We start from the raw sequence: 26,706 nt of genomic DNA, 5'->3' as shown, positions 1-26,706 counted from the left end.
TGTTAGCCCATCTTGGTTATCAATTTTGTTGGGAGGTCCCTGGTCCTGGGTCCATGGCAGGCATTGTCTGGCATAAGCTCTCCCCTCGGGTTATGAATTCAGAGATAAAAACAGCGATACACTCAATCAGGGTTTAAAACAGGAAGCTGAGAAGGACAGGTACGAATATAGGAGGGTAGTTAGAATTATTTTACGTCAAGCACAATGACCCATTTAGGTGGAGAATGTAGCATGTTCATTATTTTGTATTATTGTGTGAAAACAAGTTGTACTGATTGAACCAAACAAGTACATTCATAACTGTTGCTCCATATAATGACTTGCTGTTAAATAAAACTTAACGATTTGTATCTAGCCTCCTCTTCATGAATGTTTTCTCGGTCTACCTTCATAAAGATGAGACACGCGTAAATGGGGGCACATGTGCAAGTCATGAATATCCAGTTCAGATCACTACTGTTGCACTCAGTTTGCTCATCATATAGTTAGAACATCTAGGGAACAGTGATCATAACACAAGGTGGTTTAAGGTAAAGATTGAAAATGACATAAGTAAGAAAGACCAAAGTAATTGGAAAAAAGTTGATTTTAAAGGGGATGAGAATGACCTAGGGCAAATAAACTGGAAAAATTTACTGACAAAGAAATAGAACAACAGTGGGAAACATTTAAAATGGTGAGTCCAGGAGAAATATGTCCCACTAAAAAGCAAGAACAAACTAGCCATTAATGACACACCATGGATGAATAAAGAATTAAGGGTAAAAGTGAAACTTAAGAAAAAGGTATACACTAAATACATAGACGAGAAAGGAAAGAATGACAAAAGGGAATATGAAAAGGTTAGGAAAGAAGTAAAAAAAAAAATTAGGTGAAAAGAAACTATGAAGTTAAGTCATCAAGGATTATAAAAAGAAATAGTAAGTATTCTGCAGACACATAAGTAACCAAAGAAAAATCAGAATAGGGATAGGGCCACTAAGGGATACACACTATAAACCCACAGGTAATGACAGCAAAAGGGCAGAAATATTAAATTACTGTGTCTCAGTATTTACCATGGAGACCAACATGGTGGGCATGACATTAGAACAGATCAAAATTATATAGACATTTAAGACAGAAAGGGGAGATAATTGATAAATTACTCAAACTTAGAGGATAAAACCCCTGGTCCAGATGGATTGCATCCACACATATTAAAAGAAGTTAGGGAAGAGATAGCAGAGGCACTATTACATATATATAAAAATTCATCAGAAAAAAGGGAAAAGGAATAGTGAAAGAGGACTGGCAGACAGCTAATGTGACTCCTATATTTAAAAAGGGAGATAGAATAAGTTCAGGGAAGTATGGACTGATTAGCTCAAAGATGGGCTTAGGAAAGATAATGGAATCCTTACTCAGATGTAACATAAAAACATCTAGAAACTGAAAATATAATAAAGTCAGCACAGATTTCAAAAGGGATGGTCATGCTAGACCAACCTTAACAAATTCTTTGAAGAAGTAACAGAAAGGATACACAAGAGTAATGCAGTAGACATATGTTTGGATTTTCAAGAGGCCTTTGATAAGTAGTAGACTCATGACTAAAGGTCAGAACATGTGGAATCAGGGGAGAAGTAGCAGAATGGATAGCAAGCTGGCTACTATACAGAAAACAGAGTAGGGGTAAAGGGTAGTTACTCAGACTGGCAAAAGGTGGGAAGTGGTGTTCCACAAGGATCAGTGCTGGGACAACTACTGCTCACCATTTGCATAAACAATTTGAACTCGGGAATCAAAACTCCAATTTCAAAATTTGCAGATGGCACCAAATTAATACAGAGGACTGCAACAAAATAAAAGACATCAATAAACTTGCAGAATGGGCATGTAATTGGCAAATAGACTTCAATATAGATAAGAGTCAGGTGGTACATTTTGGTAGGAAGAATAAGGAGGCCACCAATGTTCCCTCTAATTTTTTTTGGTGTGGTGTCCCTTTAAATTTGCTGTGCTGCCGCGCATGTGCCACATCTTTTCCAGCAGCAGCAGCTGGTGAGCGGCCTATGCGGGGCCTCCCGAGGAGGCCACATACTCCTTGGAAAATAAGTGTTTAAGTGGGGTAGAGGAACAGAGGGATCTGGAGGTACAGATGCACAAAACACTAAAAGTAACTACGCAGGTTAATAAGGCCATAAGAAAAAGCAAACACTGGGGTTCATTTCTAGAGGGGTAGAATTGAAAAGCAGAGAAGTTAATCTCTCCTGCCTTCCATTCTATCAGACCTTCCCTTTGTTCTTTCCTCCCCTCCTCCCTTTCCCTGCCCCACACTTGCTTAAAAATCTGTTACTTCTCCAACTTTTTCCAGTTCTGACAAAGGGTCATCGACCTGAAACATTAACTCTGTTTCTCTCTCCACGATGTGCCTGACCTGCTGAGTGCTTCTACCATTTTGTGTTGTTGTAGCAGAAAAGTTGTTAAACTTAATAGAACCTTCATTAGACCACAAATGGAGTACTGTAAACAGTTCTGGTCTCCATATTATAAAAAGGATCTAGAGGTACTGGAGAAAGTGCAAAAAAGATTTACTAGTGTGCTACCGGAACTGAAAGGTTATACCTATCAGAAAGGATACTTAGTCTTTTATGAATGAGATGCACAAAATGCTTCTTCCAATGCTTGAGTAATGTCAGGACAGTGCTGTTAGTTATTAAAGCTTTGCTTTTATACAAAGATTTGTACAAATAATATGTTATAGCTCTGAAAGGTAAACTTAAGGTACTCGCATTTCTACAATCATTGTTAATGTTAGATTTGTAAAAGTACTGCTTTACAGATAAGTACTGTAGAGGTGGCATAAGTTTGGCAACTTGTTTCACGTCACAAGTTTGGACCAGATACCAAATAAAATGAAAAAAAATTCTATCAACTGGCTTGGAAGAGGAGTGGGGAGGAAAGTCGTACAATTAACAAAAATTGGTGTTTAAGATCTTCAGCTTGGAGTTTTCATTTCCTTAAAATCAACATTTTTTTGACCAGATGGAGAGTTTACAGCAAGTGTAAGACTTGGAAAATAAAAAAGTACAAAACGGTGCATTTCCTTTTCAAATACATCAATTCCATTTTCAAAGATGTTAGAGTTTGCCTCAATACCCACTTGTGGTAAACCATTCCATGTTCAATTAACCCACTATTGCAATAAAGTACTTCTGCTGCTAATCTTCAATTCTGCCTCCTGACCGATTTGCCAACCAGCAGAAAAATATAATTTACTGTTTACCATTAATCTTTTGTTCCAATGGGGAAAATGCCACAATTTCTTAAGCCTTTCTTCATAACAATAACCTGTCATTTCTGATATCATTCTTGCACATCATCATTGTACCCTTTTCACAGCTCTAGTATCATGGGATGCGCAGAACTGCATGCAAAAACCCCAATTCTGGCCCAACTAATGTCTTGTACAAACTAATGTCTTGTACAAATTTGGTATCAGTGACTTGCATTTATATTCAATGTTCCATGTTTAAAACCCAGAATCTTGTGTCTTTTTATGGCTTCTTCTACATACACTCTCAACTTTAAAGATCTATAGCTGCACCCTTAAATATCCATTTCTCCATTTTGTTAAGGATCTTACCATTTAGGATACACTTCCCCAATAACATATTGGCCCAGAAATTCGGGTTGGGGGCTTCCCGCGGGTGCAAGCCCCCGACCTGCACTTACCTTGCGCGCTGGCCATTGAGCTGTGGGCCCGCGTGGGATTCCGATCCTGGGCCTCCTCCAACTGCCGGCGCGCAGTGCTTGCGTATCCCAGGGGCGCAGTTAGATTGATGCGTCCCCTGGGATCACGTGGGCCATGGAGAGCCAATGGTGGCAGGGAATGCTTCATTCATAAGTTTGACAGGAAGAGCTGTCAAACCTATAAATACTATAAGCCCCAAAACATCACTAAAACTTCAAATAAAATTTCTTTTTTAAAAATAACATTTTTTAAATAACTATAAATTACATGAAATAACTTTTAAACATTTAAATTTTTGAAAAAATTAATTACATTTTCTAACGGGGCTAAAAATAAACTTACCTTTCTTTAAAGTATTTAAAAATAATAAGCCTGTGGAAAAAATGTTTTAATTTTAATTAATTCACCACTTACCTTGTTAAAAGCAGGCCTTGCGCCTGCTTTTTAAAAGTGTAACTGCTGGAGACTTACCCTCCCGGGAAAACCTGCAAAAAAAACGTAATTTCAATGCGCACGCGCTGCCTCTCCGATGCACGCGTTACACCCGTCAACCCCTTCTTTCAGGGGAACGGAAGTGCCGGTTTCCCGCGCATGCACGAAACCGGCACTTTCATTGGGCCTACGCGCGAGTACCCCGTGCGTGCTCACGCGTTGGGACCCGAATTTCTGGCCCATTACTTCATATTACTCTGCATCTGCCAACTACTGTATCTACGCTTTCCACTAACCTGTCCACATCCTCTTATAATCCCTTTTCTTCCCCTGCTCCCTAATTTAATCAGAAAACTTCAAAATAATTCCTCACAACTATGTCCAAATATAAATAGAAAACAAAAAAAGTCCCAACCCAGACAGTTGAGGCAAATCACTGCTTGCATCCTACCAATCCACTTAGCCCTACCAGTTTTGTGCCCCATGGAAATTCCACTATCCATACAGCTATATTCCCTTTAAGACCATGTGCTTTAATTTTCATCATGTCTTGAGGCACCTTATCAAATGCCTTCTGGAAATCCATATATGCAAATATATGCACCCCATTCCCTTTTACTATACATTGTGATTTCCTGGTCAAGCACGACCAGCCCTTTACAAATCTATGCTGACTGTTCTGGATTAGACTGTGCCTCTCCAACAGTTCACTAATTTCATCCCACAGGAATGTTAACTGCCAGTCTTTCATTTTCCCTTAGTCTTCCTAATTTCTCTTCTATACTTTTACAATATTTTCTTTCTTATTCCCTATATCAAACATATGCCTATTTAAAGCCTAATTTATCCTGGAGCTTCAGCCTTTAACACACATCTGGTGGAAAGGTCAAACCCAAAATCCACTGAGGATCTGTTAATTTAAGCATGGAATACCCTTTCTTCCCCCTTGCATAAAGGATTAATGAATTTTTTAAAAAGCAGTATTTTTCCCTCCAGCCAGCACACCGATGCACAACTTGCAAGGGAGATGTGTCATTTCTCTCTTCAGTCAGACTTTTGAATTGCCTGTGATTCAGTGCATGAGGTTTAATGTAGTTCATAATTTTCAAAGCAGCTTCATAAAATGTTTTGACCTCAATTGCTCCGACAAGTGAAGCAATTAAATGTCCAAAATGCAAGAAAACGATCAGGTTTATAAAATTCCATTATTTGATCCTAACATTGCTAGCACCCCATCTATAGCAAAGGTGATACATTTCTGCAAACGGCAACAGGTGTCAGAATTTCCATATCTATGCACTGGCTTTGATCGTTTAGCGATAGTGTTGAGCACTTCCTCCTTCACAGTGCAGGCATCAGACACAGTAGACAAACACTGCAAGTTATAACTTGTCCTCACCATTACAAGATTCATCCAATGCGAGAGTTGAATATGCACACATCTGGATGTTTAAATGCAGTTGTGATTCAACTTCACTATGATTGAAATTCCAGAAGTCTACTTTGTGAAGAGAAAGGTGAAGATCTGACATTTCCTTTTGTAACTGACTTAGCTGGGCATAGGAACCCTACAATCTCAATGCCACACTTCCTTACAAATCAACCTCAGATTAAATCTTTTTTTTGCACCAATAATGTTCAAAGCAGTCTCAGCTTGTTAAGTAAATTTACTGAAAATGTGTATTTTTCAGGCAGCCTTCACTTTTAAATATTCCAGAACATTTTGGAAATGCTGGTCAATGTGCTCATGGTTAGTTTTGAAGGTGTGAGGACCTGAACGGAAATAGATGGTCATGACAAAGGCGGCATAGATTTCCCATTACACTCTACAAAAAGATACATTCCCACACCGGTAAGTGAGATATTTATCTTCATGCTTTCTTTTCTCCTTACATTTTTCACCATCTTGAGTTAATCTTGTTCACTCAGTTGTATGGTTATGCAGGTTGTGTTCATAACAGTATAAAGAAAAACACACATTATGACCACTTCTTTCACCTCCATTCCTCTTTTAAATTATGAAAGGTTAATGACAAAAAAAAAACTAAATCCAAAATGTATTCTTAATGGTCAGCTGCACGGTGGACCTTGAAACTTCAGTTTTGTGCCAACATTTGAAAAACTCTGGTTATTAAGCCTGCAATTCTAATCCATTTCAAGCAACAAGCAGGCACCCACTAATGCTACTGCTGGTCTCAACACCACTACCCATAAACCATGCTGCCATTTGCTTCTCAGAAAATCCTGGTCCCATTTCTGAAGCTGGTGCCAATTCTCTTAGTGTCCCATTCCTTTAAAATCCCAATTTCTCACTATAGGGTGTGTGACTTTGCCTGCAACGAATAAAATCCTACCCAAAAGTCAAAAAGCTGCATTTGAGGTATCGAGAAGCCACATGTTAGTCACTGTAGCTAAAGACACTGGACACAAGGAAAATTAGGACTTGATTTTGAACTACAATTAAAATGTTAAAAGATTAATCGGAGACAAGGATTCAGATAGAAAGGCTCATTAATGACTATAATCTGTTTCCTAGAATAAGTTAGACACATAAAATATTACTCTTTCAAGTTAAGCCATGACAGCAGGACAAGAGATTATAGGTATCAACTTTTCAAAGGCAAGTCCTGGACTGATGTCAGAAGCACCTCTTCACACATTGATTAATACCTAGAATGGTCTTCCGAGTAGAGTAATGAAGGTAAAAACTTTAAAGTAATTTAAGAAACAGTTCAATGCTATGATGAGAAATCATTGGTTTTCAACACAATGATAAGTTTGATGGGGCAAATGGCCTCCCTTGTCTGCACTTCCATTTTTGTGAAATTACCTTTTTGTATTCCTTAGATCCAAAAGGAATTGAAAATTAAATACGCAACTAATTAATCAATTGTGTATTAAAAACATGTACTAGACATTTTGTGATCGCCATTCAAAGTGGAGTAAATGTTAAAGAACTAACCCTAAATTTCAACAACTGTACAAGTTTTATTGATATGCAAAATCTGCAGAGGCTATATTCATCCCAAGTTTACCCAAGTATATTTTTAAGCAATACATTTGCACATTAATTGGAGAGCTACAATACCAGCATATCTATCAGCTGAAGTTCAAAATACATTCAAATACAGGTGTTAAAAAAATGTTTTAAATAACATTCCATTTCTACAAATTCTCATCCAAAAATGAAATCCATACATTTGGATCCACGGTGAATGCAGTTTTTGTATGCTCTATTCTGCACGCTGTTAATGTGTACATTGCAGCTGCACACGAGTTCCGTAGTCTGATGTTAGGAGTCATTAGGGAGTCCAAAGAGTTTAACTGTTCCAGCTTCCCGACTGCTATCATACTTGCCATCTTTGTCATCACAAGCAAACGCTAAGAGTGGTCGTTTCGGATGCCATGCTACAGTAAAAGTAGGTGAGTCGCACTGCACCTCCCATAGCTTCTCACCTATGGGAAGAAAAATAACTTAAAATAGGCAATGCAATGAAAGGCACTTACTAAAACAATCACTGTTCTACTTTTCATACTACATTACTGATGGAGCCAGCCAGATTAGACAATCCTTAGAAAAATGATCAGCCAATCCACTACAGCAGAGATAGCCAAGTAACCACATAGTAATGCACTGGATTTGCACTAATGACACAAATTGGAATCCATATCCTCAATGGCATTCAAACTCAATAACTTATATAGATGAGAGTTTCTCAATTCTAGATGGAGTGCGCTCCATTGCTAAATCCACCTTCATAAAAGAAAAGGGTAAATGACTGACTGAAAGTGAAAAACTAAAATTCTTAATACTTCTATAGTTTTGGATATTCAGTACTGCATTTGGTTCCAATTAATTATTTTTACAATGGTCAAACACTGTCAAATTTCATTCACATAGCTAAGATCGATGCCATCAATCTGCTAAACAAAAAATACATCAATTCTGTATTTTTTTTTAAAAAATTTTAAGGGCATTTCTACAAGATCCTTATCCACAGTATTCCAAAACTTGCTGTAATTTCAATATTTCCATTACTCCTTAGAGAAGTCACTGCTGATACTTTATAGAGAATTCACATTTTATTCATATTTCAAATTATGTAACACAGGTCATGTACTAGATTTTGTAGAATAGTGGGCCTCGGACTCTCACTACCCGAAGGGTTAATACTATGATTCTGGGAAATCCAAATCCTTGAAAAGCTGAAGGCACATAGACAAACAGCAATATCTAACTGAGGAAGTCCAAGGCCACCAATATTAATAACCTGACCCATGATCAGCCAGGATGGAAACATGAGATGAGATCCTAGCTGAGAGAAAGAAAAAGCCCTTTAATGAAGTATAAAAGCTAGAGGTTACAGCCCTCGAGTTAGAGCTGATTGAAATAAGCACTCAAACTAGGAAACTGGGTCGCATCAAAACATCACCGCCATAATTTCAGCCATGTCTATCAAAAAGGAGGTTGCTTCAGAAATAGTTTGACATAAAAATCCATGCCTTTCCACCTTGACCATAAATTAAAACAAAAGGGATAGGAATAGGAGAGAAAGAGAGCAGAACAGAGAAAGGTTCAGGAGAGTTAAACAACTTCAGAAAGGACCAGGAGGTTAAATTGAAGCTTGCAAACCAACCCCCACCCCACCCCACAAAAAAAATGTTCTGCAGAAGTTTAAAAGTAGAAATTGTTAAGATTAAAAGTGTTTAATTAACAGAAGTAAACTTTTGAAGTGTATCGCCATGGTTATTAATCACCCATGACTCTGAGCACACTGAGATTGTGTGTAGTATAATGGTACAGAGTAACATGTACTTACAAGATTAGTTTGAATAAACTTTAAATCTAACCTTGGTAAATCAGACTTGGAGCATAACTTGGCGACACTGTAATCAACAGTACTATATCAACACCTCGAGCTGATAGCATAAAGTCTATATTCTTGCTATAACTTACTTATAAGGTGCTGTTTAAGACTAGACTGTGCATTACCACACCAGCCTTTCACATATAGTAGCTGGGTTTTATTTTAGCCCAGATGGAGGTAATAAAGTCTTTTCCTTGTGCTGGCAGTAAGGATTCTACACGAGATGAGTTTGCCATCTCAACCTAATTGATAGTGGACAATGGCCCATAACATAAAACTGAATGTGGCACTGAACGAGCAATTTCACTCAAAGGCCACAGAATGATGGATATGAGAAATGGAAAAATACATGAATGCACCATTTTGAGGTACAGCAAGCTTTGCTCTGCACTTGCTGTGTTATACCTGGCCTAACTCTACTTTATATTCAGCATCCAAAGCAGCAAATTTAATTTCTAAGCAACAATGTGCATCAACTGGAGCACAAAACACACACAATCCTCAAAGCCAAGATTCAGATTCTTGTGTCATCTGACAAAAACCACATCTCATAGTCCATAGATATACTGCATACACTGTGCCCGTAGAATCAGAATGTTTTCCCATGGGGGTTGAGAGTCCAGTGGTTAGATGATGACCTTTTACCCCTGGGATCAGGGTTCAAATTTACCCGAGATTAACAACATAAAACCTCCTCCTCTGTTAGCAGAGGATCCAATATGAAACATGTGTGGGCAGCCTCAATCAAGTGCCTAGTGAGGATGGGCCATGGGCACGAAACTGCCCTTAATTTGGTCATCTTATTCACAGAAGCCAAAGGATGGCTTGTCAAAAATGGAAAAACATCTCAGAAATGCAGTATTGGGTGCTCTTCGGTGTTTGAGGCCGAGGTGTATTGTTACAGCAGAGTACAGGGAGCTTTACATTTAAACAGTATACACCATAAGCATACATCAAAGCAGGTTTCCAAAATGCCAGTGTAACATTTAAGCAAAAATACTGAAGTTTACTAAAAGGTAAATGACTTCTGAAGCAATGAGGTTGTGGTCACCAGTTAATACTGCATTGGTCTGCATTTTCATACCAGTTTCCACTTCTGCAATGTCTATGAAGTGATCCTCTGAAGCTGATGCTAGCATTTTCCCATCATGGCTAAAGCTCAACGTTCTTACAGGCCAGTCAAGTCTGAAGGAGGAGTGGAAAAAAGAGCGTACAAAATTTCAAAACCCGCTAACAGCAAAAGTTCTTAACAGATCCTCGATTCTAAAGCCTTATCTGCCAGTTAATGATTGAAACACTTAAATTGAGTAGAATAAATGCAACATATTTGAGACAATGTCCACTTTTTCCCCTATTTTGATTTTCTTTGCAGAATATTGGGTTTTCATTTTTTTTGTACAGTTCTCCCAACTATGCCCATTTATGATCTCATTATAGAATTCAGAATAAGCACCACTGAAATTATCCTATATATCCAACTCTAATTCATGCAACACAGTGATTCTGTGTAGTCCTGTTTTCAGTTTCATGAATCCACCTTTCGTGATCTGAATTTGAATTTCTTTTGAAGGCATCATAAATTAACTGTTGCAAAAAAAGGCTAGGTCTAAAATCAATAAACACACTTGCATTTGTTTTAAAGCCACTATAAATGGCAATCTCCACTGCCCAGCACTACCACTGTCGGAGACATGGGCTTCTACCATCTCTTTTGATGTCTCCAACACAGACATTACAAATGCCAGCTCATTCTCTGCCACTTCATGATAACTAACTTTAACAGCAAAATAAAGGATATATGGGGAGAAGGAATGAAGTAGCACACGGCAGCTTCAGTGTCCTCAGTTATGTGCGTTAGCAGAGATCCTGGATTTTCTTTCCCCCCAAAAAAACGTAGGCAGGAACCTTTCCCACCAAGTAATGCAACGCTGCTGCCTTCACTGTGTTCCGTGTCACATATCACATTTAAAAAGGATACAAAGTAATTTCTTGTGTAGAAAAGCTTTTTTTTAAATAAAACAACTGTGAAGCCCACAACATTTCATATAGGACTTTGAATTTTTGAAACACATAAAAATTGCATGCATATAACTGCAGCAAAAGTGTTTAAACTAACTCATGTGTCTTGAACCTTGGGAGAAGGAAGTTGCACCGAATAAATGAGTTGCTCTCAATACACTGCTGAAGGGAAATTAAGTGGTTTGCTGGGGCGAAATCTGGACTCATTAGACTTTCTAACTAGCCATTTTTTAAACAGTAAGATCCGGACTATTTGCCTGCAGAACGGCAACTTATAAAATAATAAAATAACCTGCAGTCTGCATTAACAATTCTCCTTGTAAAGTACAAATACAAGTACAAATACAAATGCATCATGGACTCAGGTATATGCAGAGTCAATAATGAACATCAGTAACTGAGAGACTTCTCACCACAGATGTATTGATTGGAAACATAGTCAACATAACACAAGGTCAGAAGCAGTACTACATCCATTTTCCATTCCCAGTATCTGGTCAACAGCCAATATTCTAAACACATTCCAAAGCCTAATATACACAGCATTTATTGGGGACGCACCTGGAGAAGCACCTTACACAGACGAGTTCATCCACACTCCAAAGACTGACCAGCGCATCAGCACTCCCTGTAGCAAAGTACTTGCCTGTTGGATCAAACTTAATGCAGATGCAGTTCGAAGGATGTGCATTGATTGACTGAATAGGTTTTAAGTCTGGATAACTGGAGTATAAAAAACAAATTGAAAGAAATGCTCAGCAATTGCAACAAAATAATGTCCGATTATATAACTGACAGTTATTGTATAAAGCTCACTATACTGCAGTAAAGCACAATGAGATCAGCCACCAGTGGCAATAAACAATAGTTGATAGCATTTGTGTATACAAAATAGACAAATATTTGAGATTGCACATAACCATGCTACAAGTTTATAATAATAAATGTATTAGTTTGTAGAAAGGCTATGCATAGTCTGCATCTCTTTCCTTCGTCCCAAATCTGTGGAATTTAACATCAAGTAACTATTCTCTGACTAACACTGACAGAAGCTGCTTCCACACTCCTTCCCTAATCCCAACCCTTGTCCTGGACAAATCATCAAAGACTCTAGTGGTTGTGGGGTCATGGGGTAGAAAGTGGTTTGTGAATAGTTAAACCTATTCAGTTTTTGGAGCACCAGTAGGCCACACCACAGTCGTGGGATATGCATTTACCACGTAGAGAGCTCCCAGTATCAAACATGCTACCAGATAAAATTGTAATTTTTGGTCTCTATTTAGGAGGGTTAAAACAAGTCACCCCATCTGTCTCATACTCCCAATGCTAGGTCATTAGCAGCAGTGGAACAAATTTGGAAGTAGTAACCTGCCTATCTTCTCAGGCAGAGAGCAGCACTTTAGCCAGCAAGACAGAAATAATTATTGGCAATATTTTTTTAAAACACTAGTGTCAAAAATCCAACCCAAGGCTATAGAGATACAGCATGAATGGATGCTAAACAATACAAATGTTTATAAGAACATAAGAAATAGGAGCAGGAGTAGGTCAATCGGCCCCTCGAGCCTGCTCCGCCATTCAATAAGATCATGGCTGATCTGATCCTAACCGCCAATCTACTATCTATTATGCCAGCAATGTTGAAATTAAGCCTCTCAAACCACAAATACAGCACTCCGTTTTTAACTTGGTTGAGAACGAATTCTTCCAGTTACTGAACTTGCACTTTTAAAGTTTGAAAATGAATTACCTGTATGTACATAAAAAAAGAAAATGCTGTATGTCTCAAGAGGTAACCTCTTATGAAGATACTATACTAATAATAGTTATACATACATCTTTGTCAACCCATCTGTAAAACATTCAGTGGCGTTCAAAATTTATATTACCTGAGCAAGTTGATGCAGCCATTGCCATTGGTTAGGAAAAACATATCATTATCATTGTTCCAGGAGATCTCATTCACTTCAAACTTAAACTGTTCTTCAGCCCTTGATCGGTGTGATTTTGCATCAATGAAAGTCACCACATCATCTTTGTTTCCGACAGCAATGGTTTGACCATCAGGACTCCAACAGATGTTAATATTCTCTCCTGAAAACAAACCAAATCTCAGTCTCGAGGTAGAAAACAATGCACACATTGCCTTTACTGTAATAATAAAAAACAAGACCACTGAAGTATTCGTAATACTACCTGATGAAACATCACCAGAAATAAAGCAGGAAGAAAACAACAACTTGCATTTATATAGCGCCTTTAACATAGTAAAACGTTACAAGGCACTTCACAGGTGATATCAAACAAAATTTGACACCAAGCTGAGGACTGGTGAACAAAAGCTTGGTCAATGAGGTAGGTTTTAAGGAGCAGCTTAAAAGGAGAGGTTTTAAGGAGCAGCTTAAAAGGAGAGGTGTAGAGAGGCAGAGAAGTTTAGGGAGGGAATTCCAGAGCTTAGGGACCAGGCAGCTAAAGATACGGCCATCAACGGTGGGGTGATTAAAATCAGGGATGCAGAATTGCAGGATCTCCTGTGAAGCGCCTTGGGATGTTTTACTACGTTAAAGGCGCTATATAAATGCAAGTTGTTGTTGAACGCAGAGATCTTGTAGTGTTGTAGGGCTAGTGGAGGTTACAGAGATAGGAGGGTGAGGTCATGAAGGGATTTGAAAACAAGGATGAGAATTTTAACAGAGGCCAATGTGCCCTCTAATTTTTTTTTATTGCGCGGTCCCTTTAAATTTACTGCGGGCCGTGCACGTGCGGTATCTTTTCCAGTAGCAGCAGCTGGTGAGCAGACTGCGAGAGATCTCCCGATACTCACCTTAGGAGGAGCATTGATCGGGGTGTTGCTGGACCAGGGGCCAATGTAGGTCAGCAAGCACAGGAGTGATGGGTAAACGGAACTTGGTGCGAGTTAGGATACGAGCAGCAGAGTTTTGGACGAGTTCCAAGTTTATGGAGGGTGGAAGATGGGTACCAGCCAGGAAAGCATTGGAATAGTCAAGTCTAGAGGTAACAAAGGCATGGGTGAGGGTTTCAGTAGCAGATAAGCTGAAGCAGGGGCAGAGACGGGTAGAGGTGGAAGTAGGCTGTCTTGGTGATGGACTGGATGTGTGGTCGGAAGCTCATTTCAGGATCAAATAGGACGCCAAGGTTGTGAACAGTCTGGTTCAGCCTCAGACAGTAACCATGGAGAGGGATGTAATCGGTGGCTAGGGAACGGAGTTTGTGGCGGGGACTGAAGACAATGGCTTCGGTCTTCCCAATATTTAGTTGGAGGAAATTTCTGCTGTCGGATAAGCAGCGGGACAAATCAGACAGTGGCAAGGTCGAGAGATGGTCGTTAGGTAGAGCTGGGTGTCATCAGCGTATATGTGGAGCCTGACGTTGTGCTTTCGGATGATGTCACCGAGGGGCAACATGTAGTTGAGAAACAGGAGGGGGCCAAGGATAGATCCTTGAGGGACTCCAGGAGGTAATTCTGTGGCTACGACTGGATAGATAAGAATGGAACCAGGCGAGGGTATTCCCACCCAGCTGGGTGACAGAGCAGAAGCGCTGGAGGAGGCTGGTGTTAAAGATTGCAGACAAATCGAGAAAGACAAGGAGGGATCATTTATCATGGTCACAGTCACATAGGATGTCATTTGTGACTTTGATATGGGCCGTTTCAGTGTTGTGGCGGGGTGGAAACCCGATTGAAGGGGTTCAAACATGGAGTTGTGGGAAAGATAGGCACGGATTTGGGAGGTGACAACACGTTCAAGGACTTAAGAGGAAAGGGGGTTGGAGAAGGGGCTGTAGTTTGCAGGGACAGAAGGGTCAAGAGTGCTTTTTTTTTTTTTTTTTTTTTTTTTTTTTTTTTTTGAGGAGATGGTGATGACGGCAGATTTGATGGGGAGGGGGACAGTTCCAGAGGAGAGGGAACTGTTAGCAATATCAGTTAACATGGGGGCCAGGAAGGGAATTTGGGTGGTCAGCAGTTTGGTGGGAATAGGGTCGAGGGAGCGGGGGGTGGGTCTCATGGACAAGATGAGCTCAGTGAGGACATGAGGGGAGATAGGAGAGAAACTGGAGAAAAATGCGAGTTCAGGGCTAGTGCAGGTGGGTACCTTAGGGGAAGTTTGGCTTGGTGGGTTAGGGGAATGGAGGGAAGCAGCAGAGGCAGCTGAACAGATGGTCTCAACCTTAGTGACGTGACAAAGTCGTCCATAAGCTCCTTGCACTTGTTGGAGGTGAGGGTGGAGGAGGCAGGGGAGAGGGGTTTAAGACGACGATTTGCAGTGGAGAAAAGCAGCCTGGTGTTATCTTTGCAGTCCAGGATGAGCCTGGAATAGTGAGCAGTTTTGGCAGAGGAGAACAGGACCCAATAGTGCTTTGTGAGATTCAATCAGATCTGGCAATGAATGGTTAAACCAGTTGTCCACCATAAACGTTCAAGTCTGCGTCCCTTGGACTTAAGAGAGCGGAGATGAGGGCCCTACGAGGTGGAACAACCAGGGCGACAGAAAGTAATGGTTTTAATGGGGACAAGGGCTTCAAAGGTGGAGGTGATGGTGTGCTTGAGCAGATCGGTAGCTAAAGAAATGTCATGGTGAATGGAGGGCCAAAGGCTAAACAGTTGGGAATTTGAAAGTGCCGTTGTAAGTGACTGATCAGTTTATAAATCAGTGCTATAAACCATAAACTTACCAGGTTTGTCCAGATGTTTTGATTTTTTTTGTTAATTATTTGTTCCTGGAGGTATAAGTGGTGCTGGAAAGGCCAATTTATTGCCCATCTTTTGTTACCCTAAGATGGTGGTGCATTTTCTTCTTGAACCACTGCTGTCCTTGTGGCAACGGCGCTAGGTAGGGAATTCCAGGATTTTTACCCAGCGATGAAGGAATGGCAGTATATGCCCAATACAAGATGGTGCAACTCGGAGTGGAATTTGAAGGTGGCGTTTCTTGGACATTGCTGCTCTTGTGCTTCTTGATGGTAGATGTCACTGGGCTGAGAAGTGGAGTTGAAGTATGTGGTGAATTTCTGCAGTGCATCATGTTGATTGTACACACTGCAGCCAGTGCAGAAGTGGTGGAGAGAGTGGATATTAAGAACCCAATCATTTCTACTTAACACCAGGCCAACTAAGTCACGCATTACCGTATCATATTATTACACAAACTAAAGTTTTTTTAAAACATATTTTGCCAACACTCTCATCTAATACTTTTTATCAGTGTGGCTGATCCCATCTGACACCCGATTTACATATCCTCTTGTTCATCTTCTAGATTTGAGCCTATTCTTATGTTGTTGACCTTAGCAACAATTGCCCAAGTATCTCTCCACTATGGTAGTGATGTGTAGTCACAAGGTAGAAAGGGAGTGGTTTGACAGCACGAGATAGAACAAGGAATGGCTGTATACTGCTGGTGGACCATCAAGCTGTCCAAACTCTAGAGAGCGCAACTCACAATATAGAACATTTCAACTATTTATACTTTCACAGTATAGTCAATCCAAACAGTCATTCCTAATTACTCATTACAAGAACTAAATTTCAATACTTCTAGATATTAATTAACATAATACAATAGCCAGAAAATATTTTATAAATAATTTACCTTTAGTGTTCACAGTAGCAACACATTTTGTAGTTCGGACATCCCAGATTCGAACAGTTTTATCGCCAGAGGCAGTCACAAAGAGATCTGCATTTGTAGGGTGCCAACAGAGTTGGTCCACGCTGTCACCATGACCACGATAGTTATTTTCCTTAACCTGAAATTTGGCAAAATAGAATTTACAAGAATAAATTTTGAACAGCATGAGAATTACAAATGTTACACAAGCACATTCCACTTTCTGTAAAGTATTTGTTTCAGACAATTTCTTAAAGTCTCAAAGTATGCCACCTTGGTTTGATGGATGACTTTAATTTTCCTGGAATTCAGTGCCACAATGGTTTAACCTCTGCTGGAAATACTCAGCAGGTCAGGCAGCATCTGTGGAAAGAGAAACAGAGTTAATGTTTCAGACCTGAAACGTTAACTCTGTTTTTCTCTCCACAGATGCTGCCTGACCTGCTGAGTATTTCCAGCATTTTCTGTTTTTATTTCAGATTTCCAGCATCCGCAGTATTTTGCTTTTGTATGGTTTAACCTCTGTTGTGGTGAAAAGTGCAATTGAAATTTGTTGAAAATATACAAGACCGTTTCTGACTCACCACATTAATGAAATAACCAGGGATAATCATATATTAGATATAGGCCCAGAAATTCGGGTCTCCACGGGTGAGTAGGCACGGGGTACTCACCCGTAAGCCCAATGGAAGTGCCGGTTTCCTGCATGCACTGTGCATGCGTGGGAAACCGGCACTTCCGTTCCCCTAAAAGGGTTCAGAGGTCAAACGCATGCGCAGGAGAGGCAGCGCGTGCGCATTGAACTTACCTTCCCGGGAAAACCTGCAAAAAAAAAACGTAAGTCTCCAGAAGTTAGACATGTAAAAAGCAGTTGCAAGGCCTGCTTTTTACAAGGTAATTGGTGAATTAATTAAAATTAAAACATTTTTCCCCCACAGGTTTATTATTTTTAAATACTTTAAAGAAAGGTAAGTTTATTTTTAGCCTGTTAGAAAATGTAATTATGTTTTTCAAAAATTTAAATTATTGTTTAAAATAGTTATTTCATGTAATTTTTATGGTGTGGAGATGCCGGAGTTGGACTGGGGTGGACAAATGTAAGAAGTCACACAACACCAGGTTATAGTCCAACAGCTTTATTTGAAATCACAAGCTTTCGGAGCGCTGCTTTGATTGCTGTGATTATCTCTCTGCCGAGGTGTGATAAATGGCAGTTGGAAAGGTTACCTGTAAACATCTGACATTATTCTCTGACTATATAAGCTGTGTCTTTATGCATTTCTCCACTTCACCTGAAGAAGGAGCAGCGCTCCGAAAGCTTGTGATTTCAAATAAAGCTGTTGGACTATAACCTGGTGTTGTGTGACTTCTTACATGTAATTTTTAGTTATTTTAAAAACATGATGTTTTTTAAAAAATGTATTTGAAGTTTTAGTGATGTTTTGGAGCTTGTAGTATTTATAGGTTTGACAGCCCTTCCTGTCAAACTTATGAATGAAGCATTCCCTGCTACCATTGGCTCTCCATGGCCCACGTGATCCATGGGGAACGCATCGAACTAACTGCGCCCCTGGGATACGCAAGCACTGCACGCCGGCAGCTGGAGGAGGCCCAGGATCATAATTCCACGGGGGTCCACAGCACAACGGCCGGCGTGCAAGGTAAGTGCAGGTCGGGGGCTTGCACCCGCGGGAAGCCCCCGACCCAAATTTCTGGGCATATAGTGTTTAGTAGTGACCTGACCTCATATCGGGCCCCCATGTGAGGGAGCATCTGGTCAACAGCGACCACAACATTGTATGGTTTCAATTGACCGGTAGAACCATAGGTACTGAAAATCTAGAACTCATAACAGATTTCAGAAAGGCAAACTTTGCTAAAGTGGATTTAGAACAGGTTTATTGGCTAACTCCATTAGGCGGTGATAAGACCAATGTAGAATACAAAATGGAAAGTTTTTAAGAACATGATAAAAAATGTGGAAGACAAATAAATACCCAAGTCAAAAGAAGGAAGTGTGGTAAGAAAAAGCCAAGGTGGCTGACTGGCCATGTAAAAAAACAAAGAAGATGTAAACAAAAATGTTTCGACAAATTTAAGGCATCTAATACCCAACTAAACAAAGTTAAGTATAAGGACCAGCTAAGGGAAACAAAGGCTGCTATTAGATCAATGGATAATGGAAAAGAGGATGGTGGACAATTGTGGAAGTAATGGGAAAAGTTTTTTCAGTTATGTGAAGAGTCAGAGACTGTATTGGGCCACTGACAGGTTACGAAGGACCTACGGGGTATGGCGGAAATATTAAATGAGTACTTTGCATTGTTCTTCACGCATAAAGATGATGCTCGACTGTTAGAATTTAAATGATGATGTTAATGATAAAACTTGTAATATTAACACAGGCGAACATATTGTTTTAGATAGAATTATAAGAAACTGAAAATAGATATTGCAACTGGGTTGGATGATATCTACCCAGGGGTCCTCAGGGAGATGGGACACGTGCTGCGAGAGCCCCTCGCCCGTATTTGTAATAGCTCACCTCACTCTGGGATAGTTCCCATAAACTGGAATAACGCTAATATAGTCCCCATCTTTAAAAAAGGTGGCAAGACGGACCCAGGTAACTATAGGCCCATTAATTTATCAGTAGTAATAATAAAGATGCTTGAGGGAATCATGAGGGATACAATATGATTACTTAGATAGAGAGGGATATATTACAAACACCCAATATCACTTCAAGAAGTGTCAAGTCTTACAAACTGGATTGCATTTTTTGAAGAAGTCACCAAGATGGTGGAAGAGGGAAGCCAGGAAACTTTGGCCCAGTAATTCCGTTCCAAACGCGCGAGTACGGTCGGGGTACTCACGCGTCTGGCCGGAGGAAATGCCGGTTTTCAGCATGCACAGTGCATGCGGAGAAAACCGGTATTTCCTGTCCTCTGAACGAAGGGTTTCAGAGGCACAGCGCGTGGCGTGCGCAGTGAACTTCGTCGATTTCATTCATGGATTCAGTGAGGTTAAGTCCTTATAACTTACACATGAAAAAAGCATGTGTAAAGTTGCTCCAGAGGAAGATATATTTTATCGTGGAGCTTCTGAAAAGCAATATTTGTGTTTAGGAAAGGGAGGAAAGTTATTTTAAGAAATGATGAGGTAAGTTTTAAAGTTTAATTTTTTTTTTTTATAAACAGGTTTTCAGTACTGTAGGTAGAAGGAGCAATTGTGGTTGTGTGAATTGAATTTGCTGTGTTTATTAAATGTGAAAATGACTGTTCTAAAATGAGTAATGTAACATTTCCAACATTTTTAAGAAAGAAACTTTTCATCAGTAATATATTCTTAAGTAATTATGTATGTATGTCCGTATATATTCCTTTACGTATGTGTACGTATATATTCCTTTACTTATGTGTATGAATGTATGTATTTAATTATGACTTTCAGAGAAAGTAACTTATTGGAGTCATTTTCACATTTAATAAACACAGCAAATTCAATTCACATAGCCACAATTGCTCCTTCTACCTACAGTACTGAAAACCCGTTTTAAAAAACAAAAATAAACTTTAAAACTTACCTCAGCATTTCTTAAAATAACTTTCCTCCCTTTCCCAAACAAAAATATTGCCTTTCAGAAGCTCCACGATAAAATATGTCTTCCTCCGCAGCCTCTGGAGCAACTGTACTCATGCTTTTTTCATATGCAAGTTGTAAGGACTTAACCTCACTGAAAGCATGAATGAAACCGGCGAATTTTACTGCGCACGCGCTGCCTGTGCAGTCGCACGCGTTCTGCCTCTGAACCCCTTCGTTCAGAGGACAGGAAATGCCGGTTTTCCCCGCATGCTGAAAACCGGCATTTCCTCCGGCCAGACGCGCGAGTACCCCGACCGTACTCACGCGTTTGGAACGGAATTACTGGGCCAACATTTTACATGTCAATAAAATGAAAAATTTAACAATTGCACGATTTGCCCCCTTGCATCTGCGACTGAGGGTCCAAGGAGGTGCATTGCGCAAGAGGTCATCGTCGTACGTATCCTCACACTGTTCCCTTTCGGGAACTGTATGAAGTGGTGGAAGGATTTCTGGCCACGTTAACGCTCCTTCCGTGACCATAACCATCTTCATACCAGCCATTAGGGTGGTTAGTCCTATGGCGTGAGGGGTTTACGGGCTCCCACAACCCATCTGGGGGGGGGGGGGCAGCCACACCCGCGGACGCAAGTATCCCGCTGGATGTCCACCCAGAATTTATAGTTGGAGCTCCAACTCCACTTGCCGGGACTGCCTGGAGCGGGGTTCGAAACCCTACTCCTTCTGGCCCAGCGGCGGGGATGCTTACCGCTACGCAAAAGGCCCACTCCGCGCAAAAGGCGACTCCCATACGTTTCCTGCGCCTTTTCCCTCCCCGTGACTGGAGCCCTATGCTGCCACTTGAAAGACCAAGCTATCATCTGTCCTTTTTGCGGCGCCTTTGACTTCTCATTACCAATGATGAGCAGGCGCTGCGCCTCCACCTCGTTGAGGAGATTGCTGAGGTCATCATTTCAATTGTGAGTTCTTTTAATGCCATGAATTGTGCTCATTCCAGCCATTTCACGTTGCTAATCGGAGTGGGCCTTTGGCGTAGCGGTAGGATCCCCGCCGCTGGGCCAGACAGGGTAGGGTTTCGAACCCCGCTCCAGACAGTCCCGGCAAGTGGAGTCGGAGCTCCGGCTCTAAATTCTGGGTTGACATCCAATGGGATATTTGCGTCCGTGGGTGTGGGTGGCCCCCCCCTCCTCGTATAGCTTGTGGGAACCCGTAAAACCCTCCCGCCATAGGACTAACCACCCTAATGGCTGGTTCAAAGATGGTTACGGTCACGGAATGAGCGTTAATCACGGCCATAAATCCTTCCACCACTTCATACAGTTCCCCAAAGGGAACAGTGTGAAGACACGTATGATGACGACGTTGCTAAATAAATAACTGGAATGAAAAAAATTCTTTCAGGGCTTTTAAAAGTCTTTAAATTGCTTTAATTCTGTTTAAAACTACTTCAGATTCTTCAAAATAATGTAAATGTTTTTAAAAGTTTATAAAAGTTACCAAAAGCTTCATAAAAATACCAAAAACCTATTTGAAATGCTGCTCTGCATGTAAAAATGCTTTTCAGCTTGTGAGAAACATTGGGGGCGTGTCCTATTAAACTGAGACCTCAAGGGGCGTGTCTCACTTGCACTGCGCGCTACAGGCTTCGCGCTGGCTGCACTTCTGGGCGGTGTGACGTCAGATGCTGCCCGGGATTCTTCTCTTTCAAACAGGAAGGAATTCCAGGCGTCCCTGGAGGTGAACGGCAGGCACGTCGGGTAAGTGCAGATCGGGGGCTTGCACGCGCGGCAAGCCCCCGACCCGAATTTCTGCCCCATTGTCTACTTATACTTCCAAAAAGCTTTTGATCAGTTACCACACAAGAGGTTTCCCTCTGGTATTAGTGGCAATAATATGTTGAGCTGAATTGAGAACTGGCTGGAAGACCATAGGTAAACAATAGCTAAAGATGGATTTGGGTCTGTTTGGAGACCAGTCACCGTCCCGCAGGGATCAGTGCGGGGACCATTGCTCTTTACTATTTTTATTAATGATCTAGATTTAGCTGTTGGGAGCATGATCTGCAAGTTTGCAGATGATACCAAGATGTGTGTGTGTGTGTGTGTGTGTGTGTGTGTGTGTGTGTGTGTGTGTGTGTGTGTGTGTTAGGACTATAGACGATGCTTGACTGCTTCAGGCGGAGCTTGATGTGCTGGGGGGAATTGTGCTCATGACTGGTAAATGATGTTTAACTTGGAAAAGTGCAGTGTTATGCATGTGGGCAAGGCAAATGCACAACATCCCCCTTCAGGGAAAGGCATTAAAGGTGGAGAAAGAAAGAGATCTGGGTGTTCTACTGCAAAGATCTCTTAAAGGTTCATGAGCATTGCCTTGAAATGATAGCTAGAGCAAATAGGATGTTGGGGTGCATTCATTAGACAATTGATTTTAAGACTGGGCATACTATTTTGTCCTTGTACAAGACCTTGGTCAGGCCTCACTAGGAATACTGTAACCAGTTTGGTCTCCTCACATGGTTGCTGAGTGAGGCTTTGGAGAGGGTACAGAGGAGGGCCACAAGACTAATTCCCAGTTTAAAGCATCTAGTTATCAAAATAGGCTAAAATAGCTGGGAGTCTGCACAATTAGAGAAGCTCAGACTTAGAGATGATCTGATCAAGGTTTATAAGATAATGAAGGGAAGAGATTGTGTTTCAGCTGGTCGCTGGTTCCAATTAAATAGGTTAGGAAGGTCAAATTGAGGTTAGATAGGGGAAGAGAGTGTGTCCAAGATTTTTTTTTGTGGGGGGGGGGGGGGGGTTGTGGAGGTAGGAGTTGACCGATGGGTGGTTGGGGGGTTCGCTCACTCCCAAACTCGCTCCCTCCCACCACTCCCTCCCTCCCACCCCTCCTCCCTCCCTCCCCCCTTCTCCCACCACACTCCCTCCCTCCCTTCCCCCCCTCCCCCCCTTCTCCCACCACTCCCTCCCTCCCTCCCTCCCCTTCTCCCACCACTCCCTCCCTCCCCTCCCTCCCCCTTCTCCCTTCTCCCACCACTCCCTCCCTCCCTCCTTCTCCCACCACTCCCTCCCTCCCTCCCCCCTTCTCCCACCACTCCCTCCCTCCCTCCCCCCTTCTCTCCACCACTCCCTCCTCCTCCCTCCCCCCTTCTCCCACCACTCCCTCCCTCCCCCCCTTCTCCCACCACTCGCTCCCTCCCTCCCCCCTTCTCCCACCACTCCCTCCCTCCCCCCCCTTCTCCCACCACTCGCTCCCTCCCTCCCCCCCTTCTCCCACCACTCGCTCCCTCCCTCCCCCCACTTCTCCCACCACTCGCTCCCTCCCTCCCCCCCTTCTCCCACCACTCGCTCCCTCCCTCCCCCCCTTCTCCCACCACTCGCTCCCTCCCTCCCCCCTTCTCCCACCACTCGCTCCCTCCCTCCCCCCTTCTCCCACCACTCGCTCCCTCCCTCCCCCCCTTCTCCCACCACTCGCTCCCTCCCTCCCCCCCTTCTCCCACCACTCGCTCCCTCCCTCCCCCCCCTTCTCCCACCACTCGCTCCCTCCCTCCCCCCCTTCTCCCACCACTCGCTCCCTCCCTCCCCCCCCTTCTCCCACCACTCGCTCCCTCCCTCCCCCCCTTCTCCCACCACTCGCTCCCTCCCTCCCCCCCCTTCTCCCACCACTCGCTCCCTCCCCCCCTTCTCCCACCACTCGCTCCCTCCCTCTCCCCCCTCCTCCCCCCCTTCTCCCACCACTCCCCCCCCTTCTCCCACCACTCGCTCCCTCCCCCCCCCCTTCTCCCACCACTCGCTCCCTCCCCTCTCCCCACCTCCTCCCCCCCCCTTCTCCCACCACTCGCTCCCTCCCCCCCTTCTCCCACCACTCGCTCCCTCCCTCCCCCCCCTTCTCCCACCACTCGCTCCCTCCCTCCCCCCCCTTCTCCCACCACTCGCTCCCTCCCTCCCTCCCCCCTTCTCCCCACCACTCGCTCCCTCCCTCTCCCACCCCCTCTCTCCCACCACTCTCCCTCCCTCCCTCCCCCCCTTCTCCCACCACTCGCTCCCTCCCTCCCCCCCACCTTCTCCCACCACTCCCTCCCTCCCTCCCCCCCCCCTTCTCCCACCACCTCTCCTCCCTCACCTCCTCCCCTCCCCCTTCTCCCACCACTCCCTCCCTCCCTCCCCCTTCTCCCACCACTCGCTCCCTCCCTCCCCCCCCTTCTCCCACCACTCCCTCCCTCCCTCCCCTCCCCCCTTCTCCCACCACTCGCTCCCTCCCTCCCCCCCCCTTCTCCCACCACTCGCTCCCTCCCTCCCCCCCTTCTCCCACCACTCGCTCCCTCCCTCCCCCCCCTTCTCCCACCACTCGCTCCCTCCCTCCCCCCCTTCTCCCACCACTCCTCCCTCCCTCCCCCCCTTCTCCCACCACTCCCTCCCCTCCCCCCCCTTCTCCCACCACTCGCTCCCTCCCTCCCCCCCTTCTCCCACCACTCCCTCCCTCCCCCCTTCTCCCACCACTCGCTCCCTCCCTCCCCCCCTTCTCCCACCACTCCCTCCCTCCCTCCCCCCCTTCTCCCACCACTCCGCTCCCTCCCTCCCCCCCTTCTCCCACCACTCGCTCCCTCCCTCCCCCCCTTCTCCCACCACTCCGCTCCCTCCCTCCCCCCCTTCTCCCACCACTCGCCCTCCCTCCCCCCCCCTTCTCCCACCACTCGCTCCCTCCCTCCTCCCCCCCCTTCTCCCACCACTCCTCCCTCCCCCCCTTCTCCCACCACTCCCTCCCTCCCCCCCCCTTCTCCCACCACTCCCTCCCTCCCCCCTTCTCCCACCACTCGCTCCCTCCCTCCCCCCCCTTCTCCCACCACTCGCTCCCTCCCTCCCCCCCTTCTCCCACCACTCGCTCCCTCCCTCCCCCCCCCTTCTCCCACCACTCCCTCCCTCCCCCCCCTTCTCCCACCACTCCCTCCCTCCCTCCCCCCCTTCTCCCACCACTCGCTCCCTCCCTCCCCCCCCTTCTCCCACCACTCCCTCCCCTCCCTCCCCCCCCTTCTCCCACCACTCCGCTCCCTCCCTCCCCCCCCTTCTCCCACCACTCGCTCCCTCCCTCCCCCCCCTTCTCCACCACTCGCTCCCATCCCTCCCCCCCTTCTCCACCACTCGCTCCCTCCCTCCCCCCCCTTCTCCCACCACTCGCTCCCTCCCTCCCCCCCTTCTCCCACCACTCCTCCCTCCTCCCCCCCTTCTCCCACCACTCGCTCCCTCCCCCCCTTCTCCCACCACTCGCTCCCTCCCTCCCCCCCCTTCTCCCACCACTCCCTCCCTCCCTCCCCCCCCTTCTCCCACCACTCCTCCCTCCCTCCCCCCCCCTTCTCCACCACTCCCTCCCTCCCTCCCCCCCTTCTCCCACCACTCCCTCCCTCCCTCCCCCCCCTTCTCCCACCACTCGCCTCCTCCCTCCCCCCCCTTCTCCCACCACTCCCTCCCTCCCTCCCCCCCTTCTCCCACCACTCCCTCCCTCCCTCCCCCCCCTTCTCCCACCACTCCCTCCTCCCTCCCCCCCTTCTCCCACCACTCCCTCCCTCCCTCCCCCCCTTCTCCCACCACTCGCTCCCTCCCTCCCCCCCTTCTCCCACCACTCGCTCCCTCCCTCCCCCCCCTTCTCCCACCACTCCCTCCCTCCCTCCCCCCCCTTCTCCCACCACTCCCTCCCTCCCTCCCCCCCTTCTCCCACCACTCCCTCCCTCCCTCCCCCCCTTCTCCCACCACTCCCTCCCTCCCTCCCCCCCTTCTCCCACCACTCCCTCCCTCCCTCCCCCCCTTCTCCCACCACTCGCTCCCTCCCTCCCCCCCCTTCTCCCACCACTCCCTCCCTCCCTCCCCCCCCTTCTCCCACCACTCCCTCCCTCCCTCCCCCCCTTCTCCCACCACTCACTCCCTCCCTCCCCCCCCTTCTCCCACCACTCCTCCCTCCCTCCCCCCCTTCTCCCACCACTCCCTCCCTCCCTCCCCCCTTCTCCCACCACTCACTCCCTCCCTCCCCCCCTTCTCCCACCACTCCTCCCTCCCTCCCCCCCCTTCTCCCACCACTCCCTCCCTCCCTCCCCCCCCTTCTCCCACCACTCGACCCTCCCTCCCTCCCCCCCCTTCTCCCACCACTCCCTCCCTCCCTCCCCCCCTTCTCCCACCACTCCACTCCCTCCCTCCCCCCCCTTCTCCCCACCACTCCTCCTCTGCCCTCCTCTCCCCCCCCTTCTCCCACCACTCCCTCCCTCCCCCCCTTCTCCCACCACTCACTCCCTCCCTCCCCCCCTTCTCCCACCACTTCCCTCCCCCCCCTCCCCCCCTTCTCCCACCACTCGCTCCCTCCCCTCCCCCCCCCTTCTCCCACCACTCCCTCCCTCCCTCCCCCCCCTTCTCCCACCACTCCCTCCCTC

At 44.9% G+C, this 26,706-nt stretch overlaps 1 protein-coding gene across 1 annotated transcript in view; it reads right to left on the bottom strand.

Annotated features, from left to right (window-relative positions):
• Nucleotides 1–7,047: 7,047 nt before the first annotated feature.
• thoc3 (THO complex 3) overlaps nt 7,048–26,706 on the bottom strand; it is a 26,023-nt gene continuing 6,364 nt past the window's right edge. The window contains exons 2-6 of the mRNA XM_085995291.1: nt 16,668–16,824; nt 12,945–13,149; nt 11,617–11,778; nt 10,121–10,221; nt 7,048–7,624 (exon numbers count right to left, since the gene is read on the bottom strand). Coding sequence (XP_085851417.1) covers nt 7,461–7,624; nt 10,121–10,221; nt 11,617–11,778; nt 12,945–13,149; nt 16,668–16,824 — 789 coding nt within the window. The 3' untranslated portion in view covers nt 7,048–7,460. The remainder of the gene's footprint in view (nt 7,625–10,120; nt 10,222–11,616; nt 11,779–12,944; nt 13,150–16,667; nt 16,825–26,706) is intronic.

The sequence above is a fragment of the Somniosus microcephalus genome, chromosome 8 (assembly GCF_052327205.1).
Source record: "Somniosus microcephalus isolate GS21.2 chromosome 8, FLI_Smic_1.0, whole genome shotgun sequence".
NCBI lineage: Eukaryota > Metazoa > Chordata > Chondrichthyes > Squaliformes > Somniosidae > Somniosus > Somniosus microcephalus.
Note: the sequence above shows the minus strand (reverse complement) of the source record. Positions and strands in the feature narration are given on the sequence as shown.